The sequence below is a fragment of the Prinia subflava genome, chromosome 6, assembly GCF_021018805.1.
Source record: "Prinia subflava isolate CZ2003 ecotype Zambia chromosome 6, Cam_Psub_1.2, whole genome shotgun sequence".
NCBI lineage: Eukaryota > Metazoa > Chordata > Aves > Passeriformes > Cisticolidae > Prinia > Prinia subflava.
Genome location: NC_086252.1, coordinates 32556615 through 32578932, shown reverse-complemented (window position 1 = coordinate 32578932; position 22318 = coordinate 32556615). Strand labels below are relative to the sequence as shown.

The window sequence follows — 22318 nt, the reverse complement described above, 5'->3', positions numbered from 1 at the left end:
AGCTGAAAATTCCCAAATAACTCCAGCTCTGAATTGTTCTCCTGTGTGACAGAGACATCTCTTTCCCCATAATTACATCCTCATGCTAATGATATTGCTTCTGAGCTGGAGACTGCTCATTCTTTGATTAAAAAAATTAGGGAAAAAAGTGTACAATTACCTCAGCCTGGTTTTTAGCTCTCTTCTCCCCTTTAGAACTACTTTAGAAAATGTAGGAGGCTGATCTTAACATGTGTGGTTAAATATCTGCTTTCACTAGATATATTTACATATGTACTTGATTTATTAGCAATCAGGAAGAGACAATGTGATGCAGCAGCTGAGACAGATTTAGCAGTCCCTTGCATATCTTTTTTTAGTGTTTTCTGTTTCCTGCTAATTTACCTCCTGTGATCCCTGGCTCCAGACCAACAAACTGTTTTGAGTAAAAGGAGCATGAATTTTTCTTCCTAAAAAATAGGTTTATTTTCAGAACAGCAAATCCTTTTATGCATGTCAACCTCTATTAACAATTATTTTTTAAAATAAATTTGTTTTAGAGTAGGGCTTAACAGCAATATGTCTTTAAAGCCTGGATGTATGAATCCTAATGAGGCAAAATGTCATTTGTACAGTTTGTTTATAGCGAAAGTTCATGGCCTTTTGGATAACAAAAATAGCCTTTTCCTGCCTTGAATTCTGTGACATCTCAGAGGACAGCTCTGTGACAGTCAGTGATGTCAGCTGACTTTCCTGCAGGGTTTAGGTACCTGTTTCCCACCCAGATTTGGCCACCTGTTTTTTCCTGCTGGTCCTACACTTAGAACAATGTCTGGCTTAATACCTGCAGCATTACACGATTTCCTGCCACATCAGCAAAGGAAGGTTTGGCTGAATCTGAGTCAGGAAGGGAAAACAATTTCCTTTGCAAGTGGCTTTTAAATCATTTGGAACCATCAGCCAACAGTGGCATGAAAATGTTTTATTCTTTTCCATATCGCGCTGATGGATCCTCAGTTAAGCTGGAGCATGGGAAGTAACACTGGTTTAAATTTGTAATTATTAATTATGTTTTATATTCTTTATAGACACAATATGCACAATTTCAACACGTGTTGGCAGCATAAATGAATAAATAGACAAGGACTGGATGTGAGAGGTGTGGATCAAAGGAGACACTCAGGAACAAGTGTCAGGGTATCATTGTTGGCAGTCCTGGGGAACTGCAAAAACCTGGCTAAGCCCTGTGAAAGCAGCTGGCTAGAGCTGACTCACCAAGCAATATAGAGTATTTCAAGTTTGATATTTCATTTGTTATCTAGGTTAAATAGTGCATGGATCTACCAAATTAATGCATCCTCAGTGACTTTTTTGGTGTAGAACAACAGGGGTATTTTTTAGATTATTGTGGAAAAAAATCAGAGAAAGGGAATTTGGAGTTAAAAACCAGAACACAAGGAATGACTTAAAAAACCACAAATCAATAATCAATCAAACAGGAGTTGAATGAAAAAGGGCATTAATTTTTCCAGAAGCTCTGTGAGAATTTTGAAGGGACAGTCTTGGAGAAAAAGAGAAAGGGTTGGAAAAAAAACAAGGAATCTAAAAGGATGTTCATTAAAATTGTAAATAGTAGATAAGAAGCTGCTGTGTTATATCTAAAGCATAAATGGAAAATATTACTACAATCATCCTTGTATTTCTTCAGCATTGTCTACAGCTCTAAACAATAGTGCCAAACACATAAATAAATATATGGAGTGGGATAAAAACTCCCAGAGTGGGTCTTTGACAGGTTACTGTGCCATTTTCCTTTCCATGAGTTCCTGCTGTTCATCCTTTAATTATTTTTTTTCCCCTTTCTAGGTTTCAACTCTCTTGTAGGTGGAATAATGGGATTTTCCATCCTTCTTAGTGCAGAAGTGTTTAAACACAATTCTTCTGTCTGGTACCTGGATGGCAGTATAGGAGTGTTAATTGGACTTACAATATCTGCCTATGGAATCAAGTGAGTATTTCCTGGGAGCAGGCAGGTGGGTTGGCCCTGGAGGCAGGAGGGCACAACCTTTAAGAGTTTAGGTAATTCCAGTGAAATCAGCTCCTGGAATTTATCAGACTAGCAGCCAATACTGGAGCAGAGTGTGTGCAAAGGGTTATAAAGGGCTGTGTCCCCCACATCAGCTGGAAAGCACCCAGGACTTCAAAGGAAATCGGAATAATTTTAGATTTTTGTATACCTGAAATACGATATCTGAAAAATAAGTGATGGATAAAAAGAGTCCTCCTTACATTTATGGCACATTTCTGAGCACTTCTTTGCCAAAGGAAGTCTGGAATAAAGGAAAGGTGCCCAAGTTTAAAGAGGGATCTTGCTATTGATTTCTGTCCCAGCCCTTCCTTTGGCAACTTTGAACTGCAGGTTCCTGCTCATGTTTCAGATGCTGTTTCTCTTGAATTTTAAGATTTCTTTCTTGATTCACACCAGAAACTGAACAAAAAAATCAAATGAAGCTCTGCCACGCACTTCACTGCTGCCACAATTTCTCTTGACTGCGTGGAATCCAACCCAAATTTTGCACTTTATCCCTTGTGGCTTATCTGCCATAAGAGAAAGTGGGAAATGGAGCATCCTAGTTGGAATTATGCCCATTGAGAAGCAGCCCTTGGCCAGGCTGCAGTCAGCCCTCAGCTGGAAGCTGTGTGGGTTTGGTCCTTTTTATTTTTCAACTTGGAAAAATTCAATTAACATTTTAACGGGGAGAGCACCACTCTTAAATAGGTCGGAATAATCACAATTTCCACTGTAAATTAACTGCTGTGGAAAACTGTGAGGGCTGTTACACCTCCTGAGGTGGTTTATTATTTATAAATATTTCTGTGCTCCGTTCTGGGGCTGCCCTGTGCCTGATCTCTGTGCTCTGCCTGCAGGCTGCTCATCGACATGGTGCCCAGGGTGAGGCAGACGCGGCACTACGAGATGTTCGAGTGAGGTGCCCTGCCCTGCAAGGACTGTACAACCACAGCCTCCTGCGCCTTGGCAAGCGGTGCCAAGGGCACCTCCCGAGCGTGCAGCTCGTTTCCCCGTGGTCTGTTTCTGTTGAAGTTTGTCTGAATGGGAAATCTCTCTGTAAATCTGGCATATTGTGCACACTGCTTGCGATTTCAGCCAAACAGCAGCGTTACGGTTTGGTTATTTTTTTTTTCTTATTTATTTCCAGTATGCTATTGATTCCTGTGACAATAGAAAACATGCGGTTCGCAGTCTGAACCCAGCTGCCATGTTGTATATTCCAGAGTGAAAGTGTTCTCAATGGTGTGGTAAGCCCGTGGGTAATGAAGTGCCAGTTTCAGATTTGAGTTTTGGATTTTTTTTTTGTCCCCTGGCCTGTATTTTCCCAAACACATGCTGTGACAGGAGTACAATCCTTGCTAACCTCTTCGACTAAGAGTATCTTACACAGAGTCTGGACACCAAGAGCTGTGTTGCTAAAAACACTTAAGTAGCTACTTCCACCCTCGTGTTGAAATAGAAACACCCAGAAAGGGCAAGTACAGCCCTTTCTCTGATCAGAGAGATACTGCATTTTTAACCCCAAATTAACTGAAATGATACCTCTTCAATTTAAAGCCTATTTTTTCTCAATGAGACACTGTTCATAGCTTTGCATGGACCAAACAAGCACACACAGTGTTACTGTACAGACCAAAGCCAAGAAAGTCGTGCAGGGAAGAGGAGCTGCTCAAGGAATGGGATTTTCATCTCCTGTTTTACCATTCACAGCTGTACCAGCGTGTGTGACGTTGTGGTTGCTCTGTAGTCTGACAACGGCACAGCAGTGGCTCAATCTCGTGGTGAGATACAGATCTATTTGTTAGATTTAGATTGTCCTGTAAAGTGTTGCTCACTTTCCACCACACATCTTATATATGACTTAATAGCAGGTTAAATGATGGAAGAATCTTGATGTATAATCAATAAAACTGGTATCTATTTTATACAGTATCTGTAAGTAACATTTGAAAACTATTTCCAGAATGTATCATAGAACAAAGTCTTCCTGTATAGCAGCCTATTAAACTGGATTCTCTGGCTATAGCCATTTTCTCTTTATTTTATGTATTCCAGGTTTGCACAACAGAGAATCAGTATTGTTGCTTCTATTTAGCACAGGTGAATAAAAATCATGACAGACTGCTGCAGAGTTGGAAGTAAATAGGTGAGTACCTAGAAATGCCCATTTCTAGCACATAAGAATAGACTACAGATATGAGGGTAGATGTACAATTAGACTGATCAGTGAGGGATGTACAGTGGAGACACTGGGTTTTTTTCACAAGTGTGAATTTCTGTATTTCCCATCATCTGTGACTTGACCAGGTCCTTAAGGATCTTTAGTAAAATCCAGCTCCCAGTGTTGGAGATCCTCCAGTGGTTTCCCTGACCTGACAGTACCCATATGAGAGCGGCAGTATTGGAAAGAGAACCTGCCTTGATACAGGTTATGGCAAAATGAAACTTGCCCTGCTGCTATCGTTTGTTTTCACATATTTTGGATAATTATTTGTATAAGTATTTGTGTGCAAACTGCTGCTATCAGTGCTGATGCTGCTTGTGCCTTGCTGTCACAGGATGATGTCACTCAGCTGTGGGGTGACAAAGGAGCTGCTTCAGAGGAGCATTCAGCAAGGACTCCAGAAGGACTGGAAAGTGTAGGAGTGCTCATTGTACTCAGCACAGGTGGATTTTAAAATATCAAATGCCACCCCAAGACCCTGCACAAGACCTTAATGTCTTACACTTTTGCTTTTCCCATGATGTTTCTTCTCTCACACCAGTTCCATGAAGGGAGCTGTGGAACTGGTATTTCCTCACTGATTAACAGTGTTTGTCAGGCATCTTCAGCCTCACAATCACAGAGCCAGGGCCTGAACTGAGCAATATTAGACATTTCAGGGGTTTGTTAGTTTTCTTGGTACTGTTTACCCTTTCCCATCTCCAATCCAACTGCCAGTTTTGAGAATGACACTTGAGCACTGCCAGAAGTGCTCTTGCCAGGGCAGTGCAGCCCAGCAGCCTGTTTGTAGCCCTCTGCTGCAGAAAACTGAGGAGAAGGGACAAGGTGGTGGCTGAACTCCTGATAAAACCTGTGCCACACCAAAGTCCTAAACCACTGAGAGCATGCAAGACACTCAAACCAACACCCAGCTCAAACTTTAAATAGTTGTGGTAAAATGCTGAGTGTAAACAGGAGCACAGATGTGCTCATGCACAAAGGAAGGTTAAACACTCCGTTAATGAAGTTTCACACTTCCTTCTGGAACTCTGGAATGCTCTGAGGATGTTTCTGAGTGCAGACACCTGAAAAGGAGATGTGGTTAAACAAGTTAATCATACTCTTATCAGATGAGTTTAAACTAATTGCAGAGAGTTTTCAGTTACCGCAGGTGCTTCAAAGCATTGCAGGTAAATACAAGGAAATAACAGAAATACTTGTGGTGCTTCAAAAAGTCCAGGAAAAAATGATTCTCAGAAATGGTGATAAAGCCAGCTGGCATCAAGGAGACTGTGTGGTATGTGACAATAGCAGAGAAAATAACTGCTCATCCATCTCCTGTGACACTGCTCGAGGCAGCCACCCTCAGAGGGAAGGGTTTCTGTATGAGTTGTCTTTATTAAATGTCAGTGCCAGTTGATTTTTTCCAACCATGAGATGGCAAGTGCGCTCCCAGCTAGGCTACGTGGAGGTGGACTTTTCAAAAAGCTGCAACAGCTCAAAAGCACTGGCACTAATCACCTGAAACTTGGCACTGGCCAAAATAATCCCCTGTCTGGTGATCACAGCAGCCTCAGCACTGCCAAGGGCTCTTTGTTGTGCACAGGACGCAGGGAAGGAGCCTCGGTGCTCGCACAAGGAACAGCACTGGCCAGAATGAGGCTGCAAACTGCACTTATTAAAGTCTGGCCAAGCTCAGAATTGCAAATTAATCCCTGAAAGTGGCTGTGACACTGAGCAGATGCTTTGAATCTGGCCATGTTGTTTGGCAGAGAAGGGAGCTATCCAAAACTGTCAGGATTACACGAGCTGCGATCTTGTGTCCCCAGCCATGACCCACACACATCAGGTAGGCATGGGAAATGATAACATCCACTTTTAGCTAAAAGCCTGATTTTTTTTGAATCTTGATTGTCATTAAAAAAATCACCAGACTAACATCTGCTGCTGATTTACTCAATTTTACTTCTGGCTATAGTAGCCAGATCATAAACAAGCATCATCCAACCATGGTGGGAAAAGAGCCTGTAAAGAAGCTCCCTGATGATATTCCAGGAATGGACCTGAAGCAAAGATCCCAGACAAGAAGCTCCTCAGATGTGGGCAAATTCAGCTGTAGGTACACCTGCAGCTGGGAATGTACCCCAGAGGTGCTCACCACTGCTAATACCTCTTGCATTTCTGCATTCCCAGCTGCCTGGAGAAAAGCAAAGACACTTCTGGCATTCCTTTTTATTGGGCCAGCTCATGGAGATGTTAGGCCACAGGACAAGGATTAATGGAACAGTTTGGGGTGGGAGGGATCTCTTAAAGGTCATCTAGCCCAAGGTCATCCAGTCCATCTATTAAACCTTAATAACATGCAAACCAGGAATGTTCACAACGCATTTTTCCTTGGCACTCAAATAAAAAGCTAAGGAAACTCCTTGAACAGAGATTATTGCTGGAATTCACAGATTTGTGCAGATGCTTCACACAGGGGTTGCACATAGCTTTGCTGTGCTGGCAGTGATTTCTCACCTCTCTGCCTGTGCTGGGTGTGCTGCCACCGAGAGGTGCTGTGCCAGAGCCCATCCCTGCACCTCTGGCTGTGTTTATCCAGGACCAGGAATTGCACAGGAGTAGCACAAAAACACATTCCTGTGGCCTGGCATGTGGGGCCAGGTTATGCAATGTGAGAGCATAATTAATTCAAGTTAAGAGCCCAGCCAGGGATATTTCCCTCTCCTGTTCCCCCAAGATTGGGAGTTGCTATTTCCCTTTCAGCCATGGGATCGGTACTGGAGGTGGCAGCCAACAGCTCCTGCTTTTTCCCTGTTCAGTGGGATCAGCTGCCCACTGTGGCGGGCACAGCTGCCCCCAGTCCTCAGCCCACTCTGCAGCAGCTGCAGGAGAGGGGAAGCTCAGAGTTCAGGTCCTGCCGGGACTGACACCAACACCAACATCCAGCTCAGGCAGGCTCAAAGTACATTTTCTTCTGAGTTAGTTTGGCAAATAACTGGGAAACGTCCCCTTTAGTCATCTCCCACTGCTGGCACCCAGCCCAGCCCCCTGCTGAACTCCCCTCATGCTGACACAGGCTGTGGGGACTCCTGTCACCCCTCAGTGGCCTGGAGCAACTCCTAAACAGGCCAAGTGACAATGCCAACCTCCCCTCACCCAGCCCCACGGGGCAGAACCCAGCCTGCAGCACAGCTCGGGCTGATCCCATCAATCCCACCCTCCTATGGAGTGGGGAGGGAACTGAAGCCAAGAGGGGTCTCCAGGGCTTTGGCAGCTTCCCTTCCAAGACCCCGTACTTACAATGGAAGCACCATTCTGATACTCAGAAAACCTGCATAGAGGCCTGAAGGACTAGAGCTTAACCTTCCCTCAGAGGCGGTGACTTAGAGCCTGAGATCATGAGAGGATCACATTTGCAGGTCCTAAAGAAACCTATTAAATACATATTTCCAAGACAGCTTGCATTTGTACGTCAAAATAATATGAGGAATGACAACTTTCAGCTGTCCTCATTTAGGAGGTTGGGGTTTTCTAAAAAAGCCCCCACCAAAGGCTCTCTCTCACCTCAGTACATCTTCTGTGGATTTCTGCAGCATTTTTGTCCAGCCCTGGTTTGCTTGGACGTGTCTCTCCTCTCAAAGGTGCAGGGGGCAGATGTCCTCAGCCAGGCAGAGCTCCCTGAGGCCCTGCAGGAGCAAGGACCCCGAGCCAAGGCTGCCAAGGAAAGCAGGACCAAGATGAGACCCAACAGCTGGAGTCTGCTCTGTGCATTGTTCCCAGGGTTGCTACAAACGTTTACTACCTAGATTTTAGCTAAATGCAATCTCCATCATCAATAAAATAAAATAACAAGTCCTGACGAGCATAAACACAAATACAGGGCAGTGTGAGGCAGCGAAGTGGCTGCTCCAGCTCTTGCACACTGAGAGGAAAAGTTCTGAGAGCAGCACAAAGTCCCAGCAAAACGTTTCCATCTGTGGACTCTCTACCAGCTGGAGTTTGACTAAACCCAGCCTAAGCATGTGAGAGTTGAAGTATTCAGCATTTCAGCTCCCCCAAATGAGCTTTCCAATACAGCTGCATGGTGTATTTTTTATTCCAACTTCCAATTTTCATACATTTTTTTTCCATTATGTGACTGCAACACAGCCCACATCTAACTCTAGCTGCTCGCCATTTTACAGATGTCTCTTCAGCTTTTTAGATGTCAAAGCTGAACAACAATTAAGGGAATGAAACAGGAAGGAAAACGTTTCCAAAAATAAGCAGAACAAGAGCCTGAATGAGCAGTGTCCTCCACTAATTCATTTTGATGGTAGGAAACATTTGGAAATTGTGGTGTGTTGAATAGCAACACAGAACCAACATTTTCACCCGATTTAGTCCAAGGGGAAATATGCCAAGGACAATAAAAGGGGCAAATGGTGAAGGATATTCACATACTTTTCCTCACTGGAACAGCCATAAAAGGCTCTTGCAGCAGCACTGCACAGTGGAAAAACCACCCTCTGCAGCCACAATGCACAGAGCAGTCTGCACTGGGACAGTGAAGAGAGTGGCCAAGTGGATATCCAAACCCACCTCCCAAACCTCTCCCAGCCTGCAGGCAGCTGTCTGACATCTTCATTTATGCTCCTGCTTACCAGGGTGTGTGTCACTAATTGGGAGAGGGACAGTAGAAGGCATCTCGAGCTGATATTTACTGACTTCTGTACTCTTCTGATTGATTCTACAGTACTCAGTTATGTGTGGCCACACTAAAAACAAAAAAACCAAAACGTCAACAAAGAACAAACTCAGAAAAAGGTAATGCTGGAAAAAAATGAGCTGCTGTTTCTCTCCAGTGTAGTTGTGGGGTTTTTTTCAAAAACGCATAGCAACTGTGCTGCAAATGGACATTTTTTAATAGATAAAGAGCTGTCTTCTTTTTTTTTCCCTATTGTTTTTTCCACTGTCTACTGCTCCATTAATTGCTCTATTACTCTTGGCTGCCTCCACCAAAACCTCTCCACATTCCCAGCAGCTGACAACAGAGAGCCCTTCCCTCAGGCTTGGCTGGGCTAACCAGACCTGAGGTGGGCAGAAAAGGCTGTCAGCAGAACGGGTGCCACTGCAATTCCCTGACAGCACCCCTGGAGAAGTTTCACTCTGGACATTTGTATTTATTCAGAGCTCCAAGGTGATTTCATGTGGCACCTCTCGAGTGCACTGAATGCACACCCCAATCCCAAAGCTTCACACCTCAGCCCTTGTTCCACATGCAAATGTTTCACAAGCTCCCGAGTGCTTTGCATGGTAAACTGGATCCTGCAGAGAATTCTCTCCAAAGCTGCTATTTTATCACACTGTGGCTCTATCTTTGCACTCCACAGTGTCTCGTGTCTGTAAGTCTTGCAGGCCTGAGAGCCACTGTGCAATTCCTGCCTCACTTTCCCTTTCTCCCAAATTTACAGTGCTGTAAATTCAGTGTGTGCTGTAACTGAGCGTGCTGTAAATTCACAGGAAAGCAGGAATTCCTAACTGCTGCTGTGACAAAACTGCCTCCTGAAAGGAGGTTTGATGTAATCCAACTCAGGTTTAAAACAAAACAAAGCAAACTGTTCATTACTCACCTGATGTTCTTCTGGCTCAGGTGTGGGACTTACCTGTGCAGAGGTGGGGCAGCCACAGAAACACCCAGCTGCACCTGGAAGTTGGAAGAAGCCACTCAAATGAAATTTGGGATAAAAGGCAGCTCATGGCATTCCCATTTAAGCACAAAGCAATCATAAATCCAAATCACACAAGAAAAAAGTTTATTGAAAAATAAATTCTCCCTAGTTTTTTTCTACAACAGTGAAAACAAAGCATTTTTCTATGCCATTAAAGTACAGACATTTACTGTTCTAAAAGAAAAAAAAATCCCATCCTATTGAACCCCAGGAACTTGGCAGTATATGAACCACTGCGTTCTGTTCTGTTTGAATCCAACTGCTTGAACATAATATAGTGGAACACAACCACTGAAATAAAACAAAGGATTAACCTAGTAGGGGAGAATTCAAACCAAACACCCCACAGTACCAGCCTGACCCTGAAGTTCTTGTGTACATTTAAAACCCCTCCTTGATTCCACATTATTGTTTGCAAAAAGCAGTATTTTACTTTCAGTGAATTCAGTAGGGTTTTTTTCCCAATTTCCATTGCTACAGGGCTTATTCAGACTCTGACCCTCTTCACCCAAGAAGAGGGAGACTCCTCCAGGGAGTGATGCAGACCAGAACCCAAAGAGCTGCCCCAAATTGCACTCTGGAGAATCCCTGGGCATTGGTCAGCTCAGCAAGCTCAGCGGGATCGATGTCTCCAAGCCCAAATTAGCTTTGTAAATATTCCCTGATATTTTTCTTTTAGCTCTCTTAGAATCTTCAGGGTAACTTTTCTCACAAAATTTACTCTTTTCCCTTTGGTAAAAACTGCCACTTCCTTCTCCTCTCCTGCATTCCTTGCAGAAACCAAATTAAACCCATGACTCCTTAAAAATATTTTTCACTGCCACTGTACTGCAACAGACCTGTTAACGAACATAAATTAGTTCTGGGTATTACACTATTAAAATTAACTGCCCTCAGACAGCAATTTCACTTGATTTATCATGTGCCTATTTGATACTTCAAACTACTTTTGCAGCTGCTGGAGCTTGTGTTGCATGCACTTGGTGCCCGGGTGGCTCCAGGAAATGCCAGGCGTTATTTACAATGCTCTCCTTAAAGCCAAGGATCTGGGGGCTCCTGCAGGATCCAGGGCTGCTATTTGCAGTGACAATACAGATGTGTTTTCCTGATGTGTTCTCCTGTTTTTCCTGCACCAGGAGCAACCACATGCTCTGGTGGCCATGGGGACAGCAAGGTCCTCAAGGCTGCAGTTCAGCGAGCCCTTACACGAGGTGACAAATGCAGAGCACTGAAGTTCATGGCACCTGCACTGATCTGCCCAGCAGAGAGAAGGGTTTCAATCACCTGAGCACAACTGATTTTTTAAAGCAATTTCTGTGTGTTGAGGGTGAAGCTGGTACTCGTTTTATCAAAACTTTGAGGATGTGGTTTTATTTACTCAGTCAATAAACAGGGGGCTTAGTGCTCTTGAGAGAGGTCTGCTGAATTAAACACACTTTTGTGTGCTCCTAATTCCATGGATATGCAAAGGATGACACCTATAAAAATGGATAGGTCCCAATGTGCAAGGCACATCAGCAATGGTTGCACTTTGTTGCTTTTCCTGAAATAAAGGACAAAGAATGATGCCTCACACCCGAGGCACTCTGGGGTCCAGCCTCTGCTATTTTCAACACATTCCTACAGTAAACATTTTGTGATTGAAACATGCAGTTGCTGTTTACACATTCCATTTAAATATATTTGGAAATTACAAACTAATTAAAAACCTCCTATAGAACTGCTTGAAAATGTGTAGATGAGCTTTAAGTCACTGCCCATAAAACAGTGTGTTTTGATGTTACATTTACAGCAATATTATTAAAGCAGATCTCAGTAAACTCCTCAGTGTCCCAGGCCATTTCAGCTCCAATGAAAACACATCTGTCAGTGCATTATCCTCCTTGAGTTTACAGCAATCCCAACAACAGTGGGGCCAAAGGAGAACTTCAGATGGAAAGAGATCACAAGTGAGGAGTTGAAGGCATAGCAGCTGCAGGACAAACATCACAAGGAAACAGCCATGCCAATTGTTAGCACCCCTGGAAAAAAGACTGGGAAATCAGAAACTGGTCACTCCTAGTCTCTCTAAAAATAAACAAACAAAAATGTCACCCCTCAGACTCCCAACTGCTGGCTGAGCAGCAATTTAACCACGTTTTCAACTGACACTTAATTATTAATCAGTAACATCAACTTAGAGCTGAGCTATGTTTTGCCAGCAAGAAAAACTGGTTGCTGGTATGTGTACAATATGCCCTGCAAGTGTTTGGTCTTTATCATTTAAGATACAGTGCTTTACACTTATTAAAAAGGGAGGGCTGATTTTTTAATTTTAAGAAATATTAATGGAGGAGTCGTGCTATCACTGAAGCCAGTGGGAGTCACTGAGTTAATTAGGCTTGGATGAGATTGTATCCAGCCTGATTCATCCCATTTAATTTATTTTACTAGCAACATTTGGTCCCGAAATGAACTCTGAGCAAAAGACATACCCAAGAAAGCAATCTGGGGTTTGTTTATGTGAACAGTGCTGCAAACTCATAAATCACCTTTGCAATTCAGATGGGCCACGCACTCTGAGAGGAGAGGGTACGTCTTTTGTATTAAGGACAAATCAAGGATGCTGCCTAGGACTTTAAAGGACAGTGGCACAAATGTGGTACAACAATGACAGCCTGATTTGGAGCTGATGATATCAAGACTAATTTTCAATGAGTCTGAATTCTTGATAATCAGCACGGTGCAAAAGCTGGCACAAAGCAGCTGGGAGCAGAGTGGAGCTGGGAAGGTGCAGAGTCCCGGCTCTGGCTACAGCCCCATCCCAACTGCAATCTGCTCAGCAGCTGCTTTGCAAACACTATTGCAGAGAAGTAATAGCACAAAAAAGCAAATCCACTGCAATAAACTGAGCAGTCCCTCCCCACCGAGAGCTGCCAGTTCAGCTGTGCTGAGGCCTGATCCTCTGGCAGCACCAGGAACTGCAGAGACATCTTCATCTGAAAAACCAACACCTGGCAAACCTCAGTGTGGATCTCCAACTCTCCTGCTCACCAAATCACCTTTGGCTGTTCCTGGAGGTTTCTGTTGTCATTGTCTCCCTGGGGAATGCTAATGGCTTTCCTTTGCTCCCTGGTCATTGACAGACATCCCGTCCCAGCAGGAGCTCTCATGCCAAATCATAGATTCTCAGAAAATCGCATTCTGCTTGCAGAAGCAATGTTTTGCAGGAATTATTAAAAGTTATAGTATCTTTTATCTTATTAAGCCTTATAATACTTTTAGAACAGATTTCTCCACTACCTAAAAACATTCAAAATTCACACCACTAAGTTGTAGAGTCATCAGCACAATTTACCTGGAATTAGTGTTCCATTATACTTGTTCAGACAGTGTCCATACTCCAAACACTCATCCAAACCCCAAAGAAAGTAAAAAAGGCACATAAACATTAAATATTTGTAGAAACATAATCTGATATAAACAAGCAAACACACTGCTGCAACTATAAATTACAAAAAGAAACATAGAAACTAAGCAAAAAATGCAAAAAGCAACTCTATTTATACATGTGCAAATCAACTTGCATATATGAAATAAATGAGGTTTTTATTGGCATTTTTAAACAGTGTGTATTTACCAACTTTACCTTTCAAAGGCAAGCCTTTTATGTTAATTTTAATAAATATGTAAATACTTCTCTCAAGTTTTCTAATCCTGTAGGAACAAGATTTTTGAAAAAAAAACTAGGTCACATACAAAAATACAAAATTTTAAAACAAAGAATGTCTTGATATGAGAGATATGTTTAAAAGCTTGTAAAATGGTTTTGTATTCAACTTTTGACATTTTTTTTTCCCATCAATCGCAGATCAATATATTCAAATGCAGTCATGCAAAAACCTGACTGGTGAGCAAAGGAAGCTGCAAGCTCTGCTGTCACACTGAAAACAGCAGCACGGTCCCCTCTGATGTCCTTGCTTGAGTGCAAGAATTGGACTACACCTTTATTCTTCAATTAGGAAAGAAAACAGTTATGGAACTCAGACACAAAGCCGCCTGCTAGCCTGAAATGTGGGTATCTATTACAAGTTTTAGTAAATAATTCCAATTTTCCACTGGTCCCACGTGGATGAGCCTGAGTGTTTATGTAAATTCTCACTGCACCAGGGAGGGTGGCTGGGGAGCGTGCAGTGAGCAATGCCTGCAGTCTATGCACTTACAGCTCTCATGGTGGTCTCCTCTTACAGGAATTTACACTGAAGCTGTAGGTCTTGATTCGTTATTCTTCAAGATTAATGAGTCTTCTCTATAGGTTTCAGTGGAAATAAGATCAGAGACCACTGACTCTGAAGCCAATTTGGATATTCTGTCCCTGGCTGAAATGCAAGCGGCATTGGTGCTGCTGTTCCATTTTTGCCAGAATGCAGTAACTCAGTTCAGCAGACTAGGAACAGTGCTACAGCATGAAAAAACAGAGCTTACAATGAACCCTCCCTGCTGTGGTAAAGGCAAACTTAGCGTTGAGCAAAGCACTAGACCAGAAAGTCTTAAAATAACAAATACCAAACCCCTCCCATCTTTAAAGGTTTAGAGGCAAAATCAAATGCAGTATGTATTGCCATGTGGGCCTTAGAGCAGGGGGAACCAAGCAAACATGTATTTACAGCAAAGAATTCCACTACAGCAAAACCCACCTGTTTTGCATCCTTTAAGTGCACACGCACAAAACTTTGTTTCCAACATAATTCGGTGATATCCCAGCCCAAAAGCAATTCCTACCTGGAAAACATCAGGCTGAACTGGAGCACACAAGTCCTGCTGTTGCCTTTACTTTCAGCACCAGCTGAAAGGTCATACACTGTGTGATAGGCAGGATTTTCTAGTTGCACAAATATGCACAGGTATGCAGGGGATATTTTATATAAATACAGAATGAATTGTTGTGCCTGCTCAGACCCATTTCCAATTTCCTCCCCCAGTTCTTCCAGGGCAGTGAAACTACAGTAAACTACATTTGTGCTGACTGAAGCAAATGCTGAGCTATGGCAACAGGAAGGATTTTCATACTGGTTTGCATTTGTTTTCTTCTCACACAAAAATTTTGCCTCCCATTAGAGAACCCAGCTGCTCTGTTTCTGGAAAATTAATGTAAAATACAGCAGATTTTCACATCATCGAACCCAGATCCTGGTGACCCTGCTGTTCAACAGCCCCACAGAGCCTTTTTACTCAACAGCTCCTGTGCTGTGCAGAGCCAGGTTATGGAGTGCTGCAGGTTAACACTGTCAGGAGTGTTGAGGCAGGAAACCAAATGCTTGAAAAGGCTCATTCACTGCCTTTAAATTGAAGTTAGACTGCAAAAACTGTTCTGGAGGATTTATCCACGGTGCAATAGCATCTCCCTTGCCTGAGCTTTGGTAGGTCACCACGTCCAGCAATATTCCCACACAGATAATGAACAGTGCTTACACAAAAAATCTGAGCCAAGCAGATATGTCAGAGAAAGGAAAATGTAAAGCATCAATGCCTTTCATTACTACCTGGTAATCTTTATGAAAAATAAAAAATATCTGTGCTGATTTGAGGTTTTATTCCAGCATGGTGAGAGTATGAGAATCCAAACTGCAAACCTACAGACTCTGACTGCACGTTTGTTTCTCACTAATCTTAACATGTAACTTCTGACTACAAATGGTGCTGTCAGGCATGTCACCTTCTGCTGAAAACAACAAAAATTACCTCTGTAAAAAAAAAGGCAGTTCAGAGGAGTTAAATTGCTTCTCTCAAAAAAAAACCCCAAACCAAACCAACTTTGACTTAAATTCTGAACTTCTGAATTGTTTTCTTCTAAATTTGTAATTGGTGTGCCTAATAAAAAGGGAAGAAGAAACAAGCAGCCCCCTAAAACCAGAAAAACCATCAAAGAACACCAGAGGATTGATTAGTTCTTTTTCAGTTCGTCTCCTCTTACTTGTTCTCCCGAAAAAATTTCTCTTTAAAAACCTAGCTAGTTATGAAGACATTTTACATTTCTACCATACAATAATTATAGTTAGCTTAGTTTAACCTTTCTATGTCATTCAGCAACACTTTAACTACTGGAAGCCGTAGCAAACTGAGGCTCTAACAATAATATTGCTCCAATGATGCTGAATACTTTTTGCTTCACACAGTATTTCTAGTAGACAGACTACAACAGAAGCGTGGGCAAATTCCAAGGATTGCTCTCTAAATGGGACCAGTAAACTGTGATGAGTCCATTCCAAAAGTGGGGGTGTGTTTGTGTAGCTTTTCCACACTGAAGAATGCCACAACCCCAGTGAGCTGTGCAGTCACCAAGATGTGTCACACGCTGCCAGCTGCCTATTTGCTCATTTGTGACACTCTGCTTAGGCTGCTCTGGTGCAGCAGCTGTGTTGCAGACAACACCTTGTTGTATACAAAGATTTAATTAAAAAAAAAAAAAAGGAAAAAAAAAAACAACACCCAACCCACAAAACTGGGCCCAAATAACCCAATAGCAGAGTACAGAGCTCTCTCATTATTCCAAGTTCCTGTGAAGTGAACCACTTTGCAGCCATTCAAGCCAAAGCTGTACCCAAACCAGTGCACCTTGAATAAAATGTTAGTCCTCCTTCCCCAGCATCCCCTCCCTCAAGCACACGTTTTTCAATTTTCTACTGGAATGAAGTTGAGATCCTTTAGCTAACCATGATGGGGGATGTTTTAACTCATTAAAAAAATAGAAAACACTTCACCCAAACAACAAAAACAGAAGTTTGATGGGTCTGGAAATTTTCTACAAACTATTCTGCGCAGTCATCTTCAAACCACTGCCGAACATGAGACTCGTTTCTCTTCGCAAACAGCTGTAGGAATCTGAGGAGTGACACTGCAAACATCCTTACAGGAAGAAAAGATCAGTTACAACAGTTTATTCTGAATCCCTCCTCTCTTAGTAGACAATTCTGCCCAGCAATGCCAGCTCTGCCTGCAGCGGAAAACCTGGACCAAAGTGCAGGAAGTACAAGGAACTCCTCTCCGAACTCGTCCCGTTGTCCCCGGCTGGGAGCAGCCCTGCTGCTGCTATAGGCAGTCCTTGCAGAGTGCAACCTGCCCCTTGATATAGTCCCTGCAGGGGCAGATCCTCCTGTGGGCAGGGTGGGAGCCAGCACAGCTGAACAGCAGCAGGTCACCCTGGAAAACACAGTGCTTCCTCCTCGCATCAAAAGAGGGGACCAGGATATCGTTTGCAGACTCCACGGTGAGACATTCGATATTGTGCCTGAAAAGCAAAGCACGTGAGCTGGGTCACACCTGAGTTATGGGATTTGGGACAGTTTTTATCCTTCCTCGCTAAAAATAACAAACTCTGCTCTATCAGAGCCTAAATCGAGTGCATTTACAAGTGCAGCTTCCCAGAACGTGACTTTTCTGCTGTACAGATTCTCTCTGCAGAGGGCACTGCAGCCTTTACAGCTTTACTGTTTCCTAAAGATTAATAAAAGATGTTAAAGAATAAAAACAAGCTTTTGACTGTTCCCCAAAAACTCAAAGAATCTGAAATCAGGAGATATTCTCTTTGATTTCAGGAAGTCTCTCCCCCAGGGCAGCTGGAGGTGGGTGAGCTGCACTGTGAGGATGAGGGATGCTGCTCCTGGGCTGCAGGGAACAGGGCCTGCAGCTCCCAGGAACCAGCCAGCAGGAAAATGAAAAATGCCAGTTGCCTTTTTCTGACCACAAAGCTCAAGCAGCAGGGTAGCAATTCCAGCAGAGCCTTGTTTTTCACTTATTCTGGAAACATTGGTAACTTTCAGCATTTAACAGACGGGGTTTTTCCACAGGATTATGATTTTGTCTAGACAGCTAGAAAAGAAAGTCTTTATACGAGCTGCTTCTGAACTCCACTGGAAATTACAACTTTTCAAAGAAAATACAAACCCCAAAATCTTCTACAATGTAATTTAGCAAAAACTGGGGATAGAAAACCTGGAAAGCAGATTCCCTTACAGCCATTTGTGGTAGGCTGGTTTGTTTTCATTCTGAAAGGAACACAGACACATTGCCAAAGAGCAGCACCCGAAAGCAGCATTCCTTTCCTTAACACCCAACACCTCCAGTGCAGCAGGGGTCACAATTCTTTACCCAGGACAATGTGACAGAGGGTTTTTGGCCCCTGAGCTCTCAGCAGTCACCATCACCCCACACTCCTCACTCCCAGCTTGCTGCAGCCACAGCTGCTCTCCCCACCTTCCCTTCTCACAGAACTTGTGCTTTAAATTCCAAATGTGGAAAAAACCAGTGCAATAAAGAGACCAGACAACATATTTGTGCTATAAATACTTACCTAAGCAGAGCTTTGTCCTTGTTAAGATGCTGGAAAAAGGAAGGCTCACAGATGAGCTGGCTTTCCTGACAAACTTGCTTACAGGATTTTCCAGGTTCAGCAATTTTTACTTGAAGGGCACTTAATGGGGGCCACATCACCTGCCCGTGACAGAAATCCTGCAGTGACAGATCATGTTTTGTTATGACGCATTCAGACAACATTTCACAACACTCAGACTGTATTTGAACATTTGGCAACTCTCACCAAAAGGTGATCAAATAATTTGAGCCTGGTCCATCATGGTTTGCCTCCAGCAGACAAAACCAAGACTTGTGTGAATTATCTCTCACTGTGACCCAAAGCCCCTAAATTCATTTACCAGTTCTCAATATCAGCTTGGGCTTTTTTCATTCCATTTTGATTTCCTCTGCCGAAGGAGAAAGTTTTCATACTTCCAGGTCTCACCACAAATGTAATATTATACAGTCATGAATTGTAAAATACCATGAGTTGGAAGGGACCCACAAATTTCAAGGTGAGACCAAAGGGGGTGTCCTCCTTCATCTGTTTTTTCCTGCTCTTGGGTGAATGTTCTCACTCCCTTTGCCAAGCTCTGGGGCTCAGCTGACCCTCTGCTGAGCCAAGGCAGTTTTCTGACCTCACAGTCCTGCCCCAAACATTTTCTGCTGGCCTCTCCAGTTCTCTGCTTGGCCACATCTTTCAAAGCCAGTGTGTCTGTTCCACCAGCCCAGCCTGCCTCATCCACCAGCTCGGATTTGCAGCAGGGAATCCCTGCTGCTTTGGCTGTGCTTGCCTGCCTGCTCCTTTGATGCCACAGCCAAAACTGAAGCAATCCCTCCCTCTGTTCCCAGCCTCTGCTGCTGCCTTGCAGAGCACACAGCTGTGTGTGCAGCCACAGAGGCAGCAGGAGCAGGGCATGGCTCAGCAGGTGCCAGGGATGCACCGAACAGCCCCACCGGGCACTGGCAGGGTGGAGCAGCTCGGAGGCAGAGCTGCTTTAACCCAGCTGCAGGTGGCACTGCTGGCTGTGCAAGCACAGCTCACAGCACTTCTCTACCTCAGAAGGGAAAGGCTGCAGCCCAGGTGTTGGAGTGAAGGTTAGGGGAGTTCACTAAACCTTTCTTGTGAGCATTGTCCTCCCTTCTGACCCCTCAGCCTCAGAAGGGGAACTCTGGGCACCTCCTTTAAAGGCTGCAGTTTCACTGCCCACAGAGTCACCAGTGGGAGAGTGTGTCTGCCCCATCCCTTCACACCAACAACCCCTTGAAGACCCCACGGTCGTGCTCAAGGCACAAAACCTCTGAACCAGAACAATTCTCCATTCCAGCATCTTTGTTCTCATTTCAAGCTTGCACTGCTTTCTCAGTTCCTCCTGCCTCCACCACAAACTTGTCAAAATAAGGTCTCAGTCTTTCTTTTTGCTTCTTATTTTTGGTTCATCTGACATGTTAATTAGGCAAAGTGCTAAGCACATGCAGCTAAAAATTGTGCTTGAACATCCTGGGAGCTGTGAAACACCACCAGCTTTTGACAATTAGTCAAAGCAGTGAGCAAAATTACAATATTCTGTGGAATTGTGAGAAGAACAAGGGAGGGCTTAGCCCTTGGGGGAGGGCCAGAGGGAAGAGACAGGTTTAAGCCACAGGTGCCCCCTCCTGATTGTGTCTTTTTCGCCCTTAGACTGAGCTCCATTTCTTCCTAATTGACAAAAACTCCCAATTATAGCTAACTTGGGTAGAAGAATAAAAAGCAGCAGTGACACTTTTAGAGGTTTTGTCATCAATACAGCAGCAAAAAGCTTAAAGTGTTCATTGGCAGGAAAGTGGGAAGAGCTGTGCTGTGCTAATTGCCCTTCTGACCTGGAGCTGTGCTACTCTTTAGGACCCACCTTCAGAAATACAAGTACAGACACATGTCCAGTGCCCTTGAAAGAAATCCTGGCAATTAAATGACATATCAGAGATAAAGGTTATTCCTATCTCTCTTCTGCAGCAGCCAGAACAAAAGGCAGAGCTGGCTACTGCAACAGATCTGGCTTGGGCAGCAGTCCAAGCAAACAGACAATTTCTAGAAACCAGGATCCCGTGTAAATCTCTGCAGTTTATTACTCCAGCTCAACATCTTCTGCTGCTCCCAGCTGGCAGTAATGCACAGGGACCAAAAGTCCTCTAAGTAACTGGGTTCCAAACCATTTAAATCGTTATTGATTGAAACTAAATACTTGAAAAATCTGCCCAGAGGCTGCAATTCTGCTCAGAGACTGCAATTCTACCAAAAAGTACCTCTGTATTTAAGTGATCCTTCATTATCCAAAGCTTTTATGTGTGTACACAGCTAAGGAAGTCACATACACACTGAAAAATTGCTTTGCCTTTCTGCTTTCACATAATGCCAAGGCTGCCACAGCTACTACTTCTACTTGGACAGCAGCAACACTGAAAAGGTTTAAAATGGAGATGGTTCTCCCTTTCCAACATAATCCAAGGGTCATCCACAACAGAAGTTCCTACCTGTCTTTCAATAAAGGCGTTCATCCTCTGAAGCATTCCCTCACAGGTAAATTCATAGGGCAAGTAAGGGTCAATCTGTGGAGACAGTGTGGTAAGGTTAAAAGGGTTTTTGTTTCAATCAGCTTCATGGTGTGCTCTGTGGCAGCAGCTTCTGTTCCAAATACCCCATTACAGCTCAAGTAGCAACAAAAAGTACTAATAAACTCATTAACAAATATTAACTTTACAAAACCATCAGCAGTTTTAGCTGATTTTTCTCCTTTTCAAAGGCAGTAAGAATTGCTCCATGACTCTCTCTCTGGAAACCCAGGGTACACTGCAAAGTGGCAGATGTAAGGCTAGTCTGAGACCCTCTGGGATGCCAGAGCTCCTGTTTTAACCAAGTTTCAGTTCTGAAGCTGAAGTGACAGAACAGAATGTGACACCTTTGAAAATCCCTTCATACTCTCCCCCCACCTGAAGCGCCCTCATTACCATTCCACACCGTAAGTGCACGAGCACTTCTGGGGGAATCTCAAGGCTCCAACTCAGAGCTGAGCAGTGCAGAGTCTGCAATGCTCTAGGAATCAACAATGAAACTTCCCCACTGAATGCACAGAAAACACAGATTGCTGTATAATTCACAGGTGAAATTCTCATTTCTATACACATTCACCCACTCATTTTTTCAATGAACCTTTTCAAAGAACCTGACATATCCAGCACTAAAACATGAGAATTTCAATACTATAGATAAGTAAGAACCACTTTTTCTTCAATATCCTACCAAAATGCAGCACTCTTAGACTAGCATGCACTACACACTACACCCTCAAGTGCTGACAGCAAATTGAAGACACATTCCTCACCTTTTGATTCAAAATTGATTTCACGGCCTTCTCAACCTCAGAAAGATCACTGATGTCCACAGTCCACACATGGGGCTTCCCAATGTAAACTTCAGCATAGGGATGCTGAGATGTCAACTGAAAGAAGAAATTATATTGGTAAAAATTAACATGTAAAGATATCCTTGTCTCCCACTCTCTTATTCAGACTTTTTGGATGAAGTGCACAAGGATAGTGCAAAAATTCAATTAGAACGCAACAGTCAGCACCATTCCTTCTGAGTTACTTTTCACTTTTCTCTTTAAATTTAGAGAGTGAATTTAGTTGGAAATCAGATTTAGTTGGAACACAGATCACAAGAAAGATATGTGCACCTCTAATTTGTATCTTCAATCCTCACAAAGACCTCAATCACAGAAGACTTGATGTTTACTGAAATTACGGCACCACGACCGTGCTTCCCCCAGCTCATTCACAGAGCCACCCTCCTTCTTCACAGCCTCTCACTGCCACCAGTCCTGCTCAGAGCTGCATGGCTGCCTGCCAGAGATGTCATCCTCACCCTGCATCCTTCAAATTTCAAACATTTCCAGAGTTCTGAGAGCAACAGTGAAGAAAGAATAGTTTTTGTAACAAAGGATGAAGTCTGACTCTCATGACTGAGTAGAAGAGTAATGTGAC

General features: G+C 43.4%; 2 protein-coding genes and 1 long non-coding RNA gene across 6 annotated transcripts in view; 1 reads left to right on the top strand and 2 right to left on the bottom strand.

Moving 5' to 3' along the window:
• TMEM163 (transmembrane protein 163) overlaps positions 1-4090 on the top strand; it is an 86918-nt gene extending 82828 nt beyond the window's left edge. Inside the window, exons 6-7 of one of the 2 annotated variants that reach the window (XM_063400956.1) lie at positions 1846-1987; positions 2908-4090. In XM_063400956.1, the coding sequence (XP_063257026.1) occupies positions 1846-1987; positions 2908-2968 (203 nt within the window). In that variant the 3' untranslated portion in view covers positions 2969-4090. The remainder of the gene's footprint in view (positions 1-1845; positions 1988-2907) is intronic. The other variant, XM_063400955.1, reaches the window with a different exon arrangement.
• Positions 4091-4243: 153 nt separating this feature from the next.
• On the bottom strand, positions 4244-9942 carry LOC134552359 (uncharacterized). Its single transcript, XR_010080840.1, has 4 exons — positions 9902-9942; positions 8900-9013; positions 7821-7970; positions 4244-5338 (listed from the first exon to the last, which is right to left on the bottom strand). It is a non-coding gene; the product is annotated as an uncharacterized LOC134552359 (long non-coding RNA).
• An 86-nt stretch (positions 9943-10028) lies between these two features.
• Positions 10029-22318, bottom strand: part of MGAT5 (alpha-1,6-mannosylglycoprotein 6-beta-N-acetylglucosaminyltransferase) — a 114134-nt gene continuing 101844 nt past the window's right edge. For all 3 annotated transcript variants that reach the window (XM_063400950.1, XM_063400951.1, XM_063400952.1), the window contains exons 14-17: positions 21658-21774; positions 20810-20884; positions 18297-18454; positions 10029-17234 (exon numbers count right to left, since the gene is read on the bottom strand). In XM_063400950.1, the coding sequence (XP_063257020.1) occupies positions 17036-17234; positions 18297-18454; positions 20810-20884; positions 21658-21774 (549 nt within the window). In that variant the 3' untranslated portion in view covers positions 10029-17035. The remainder of the gene's footprint in view (positions 17235-18296; positions 18455-20809; positions 20885-21657; positions 21775-22318) is intronic.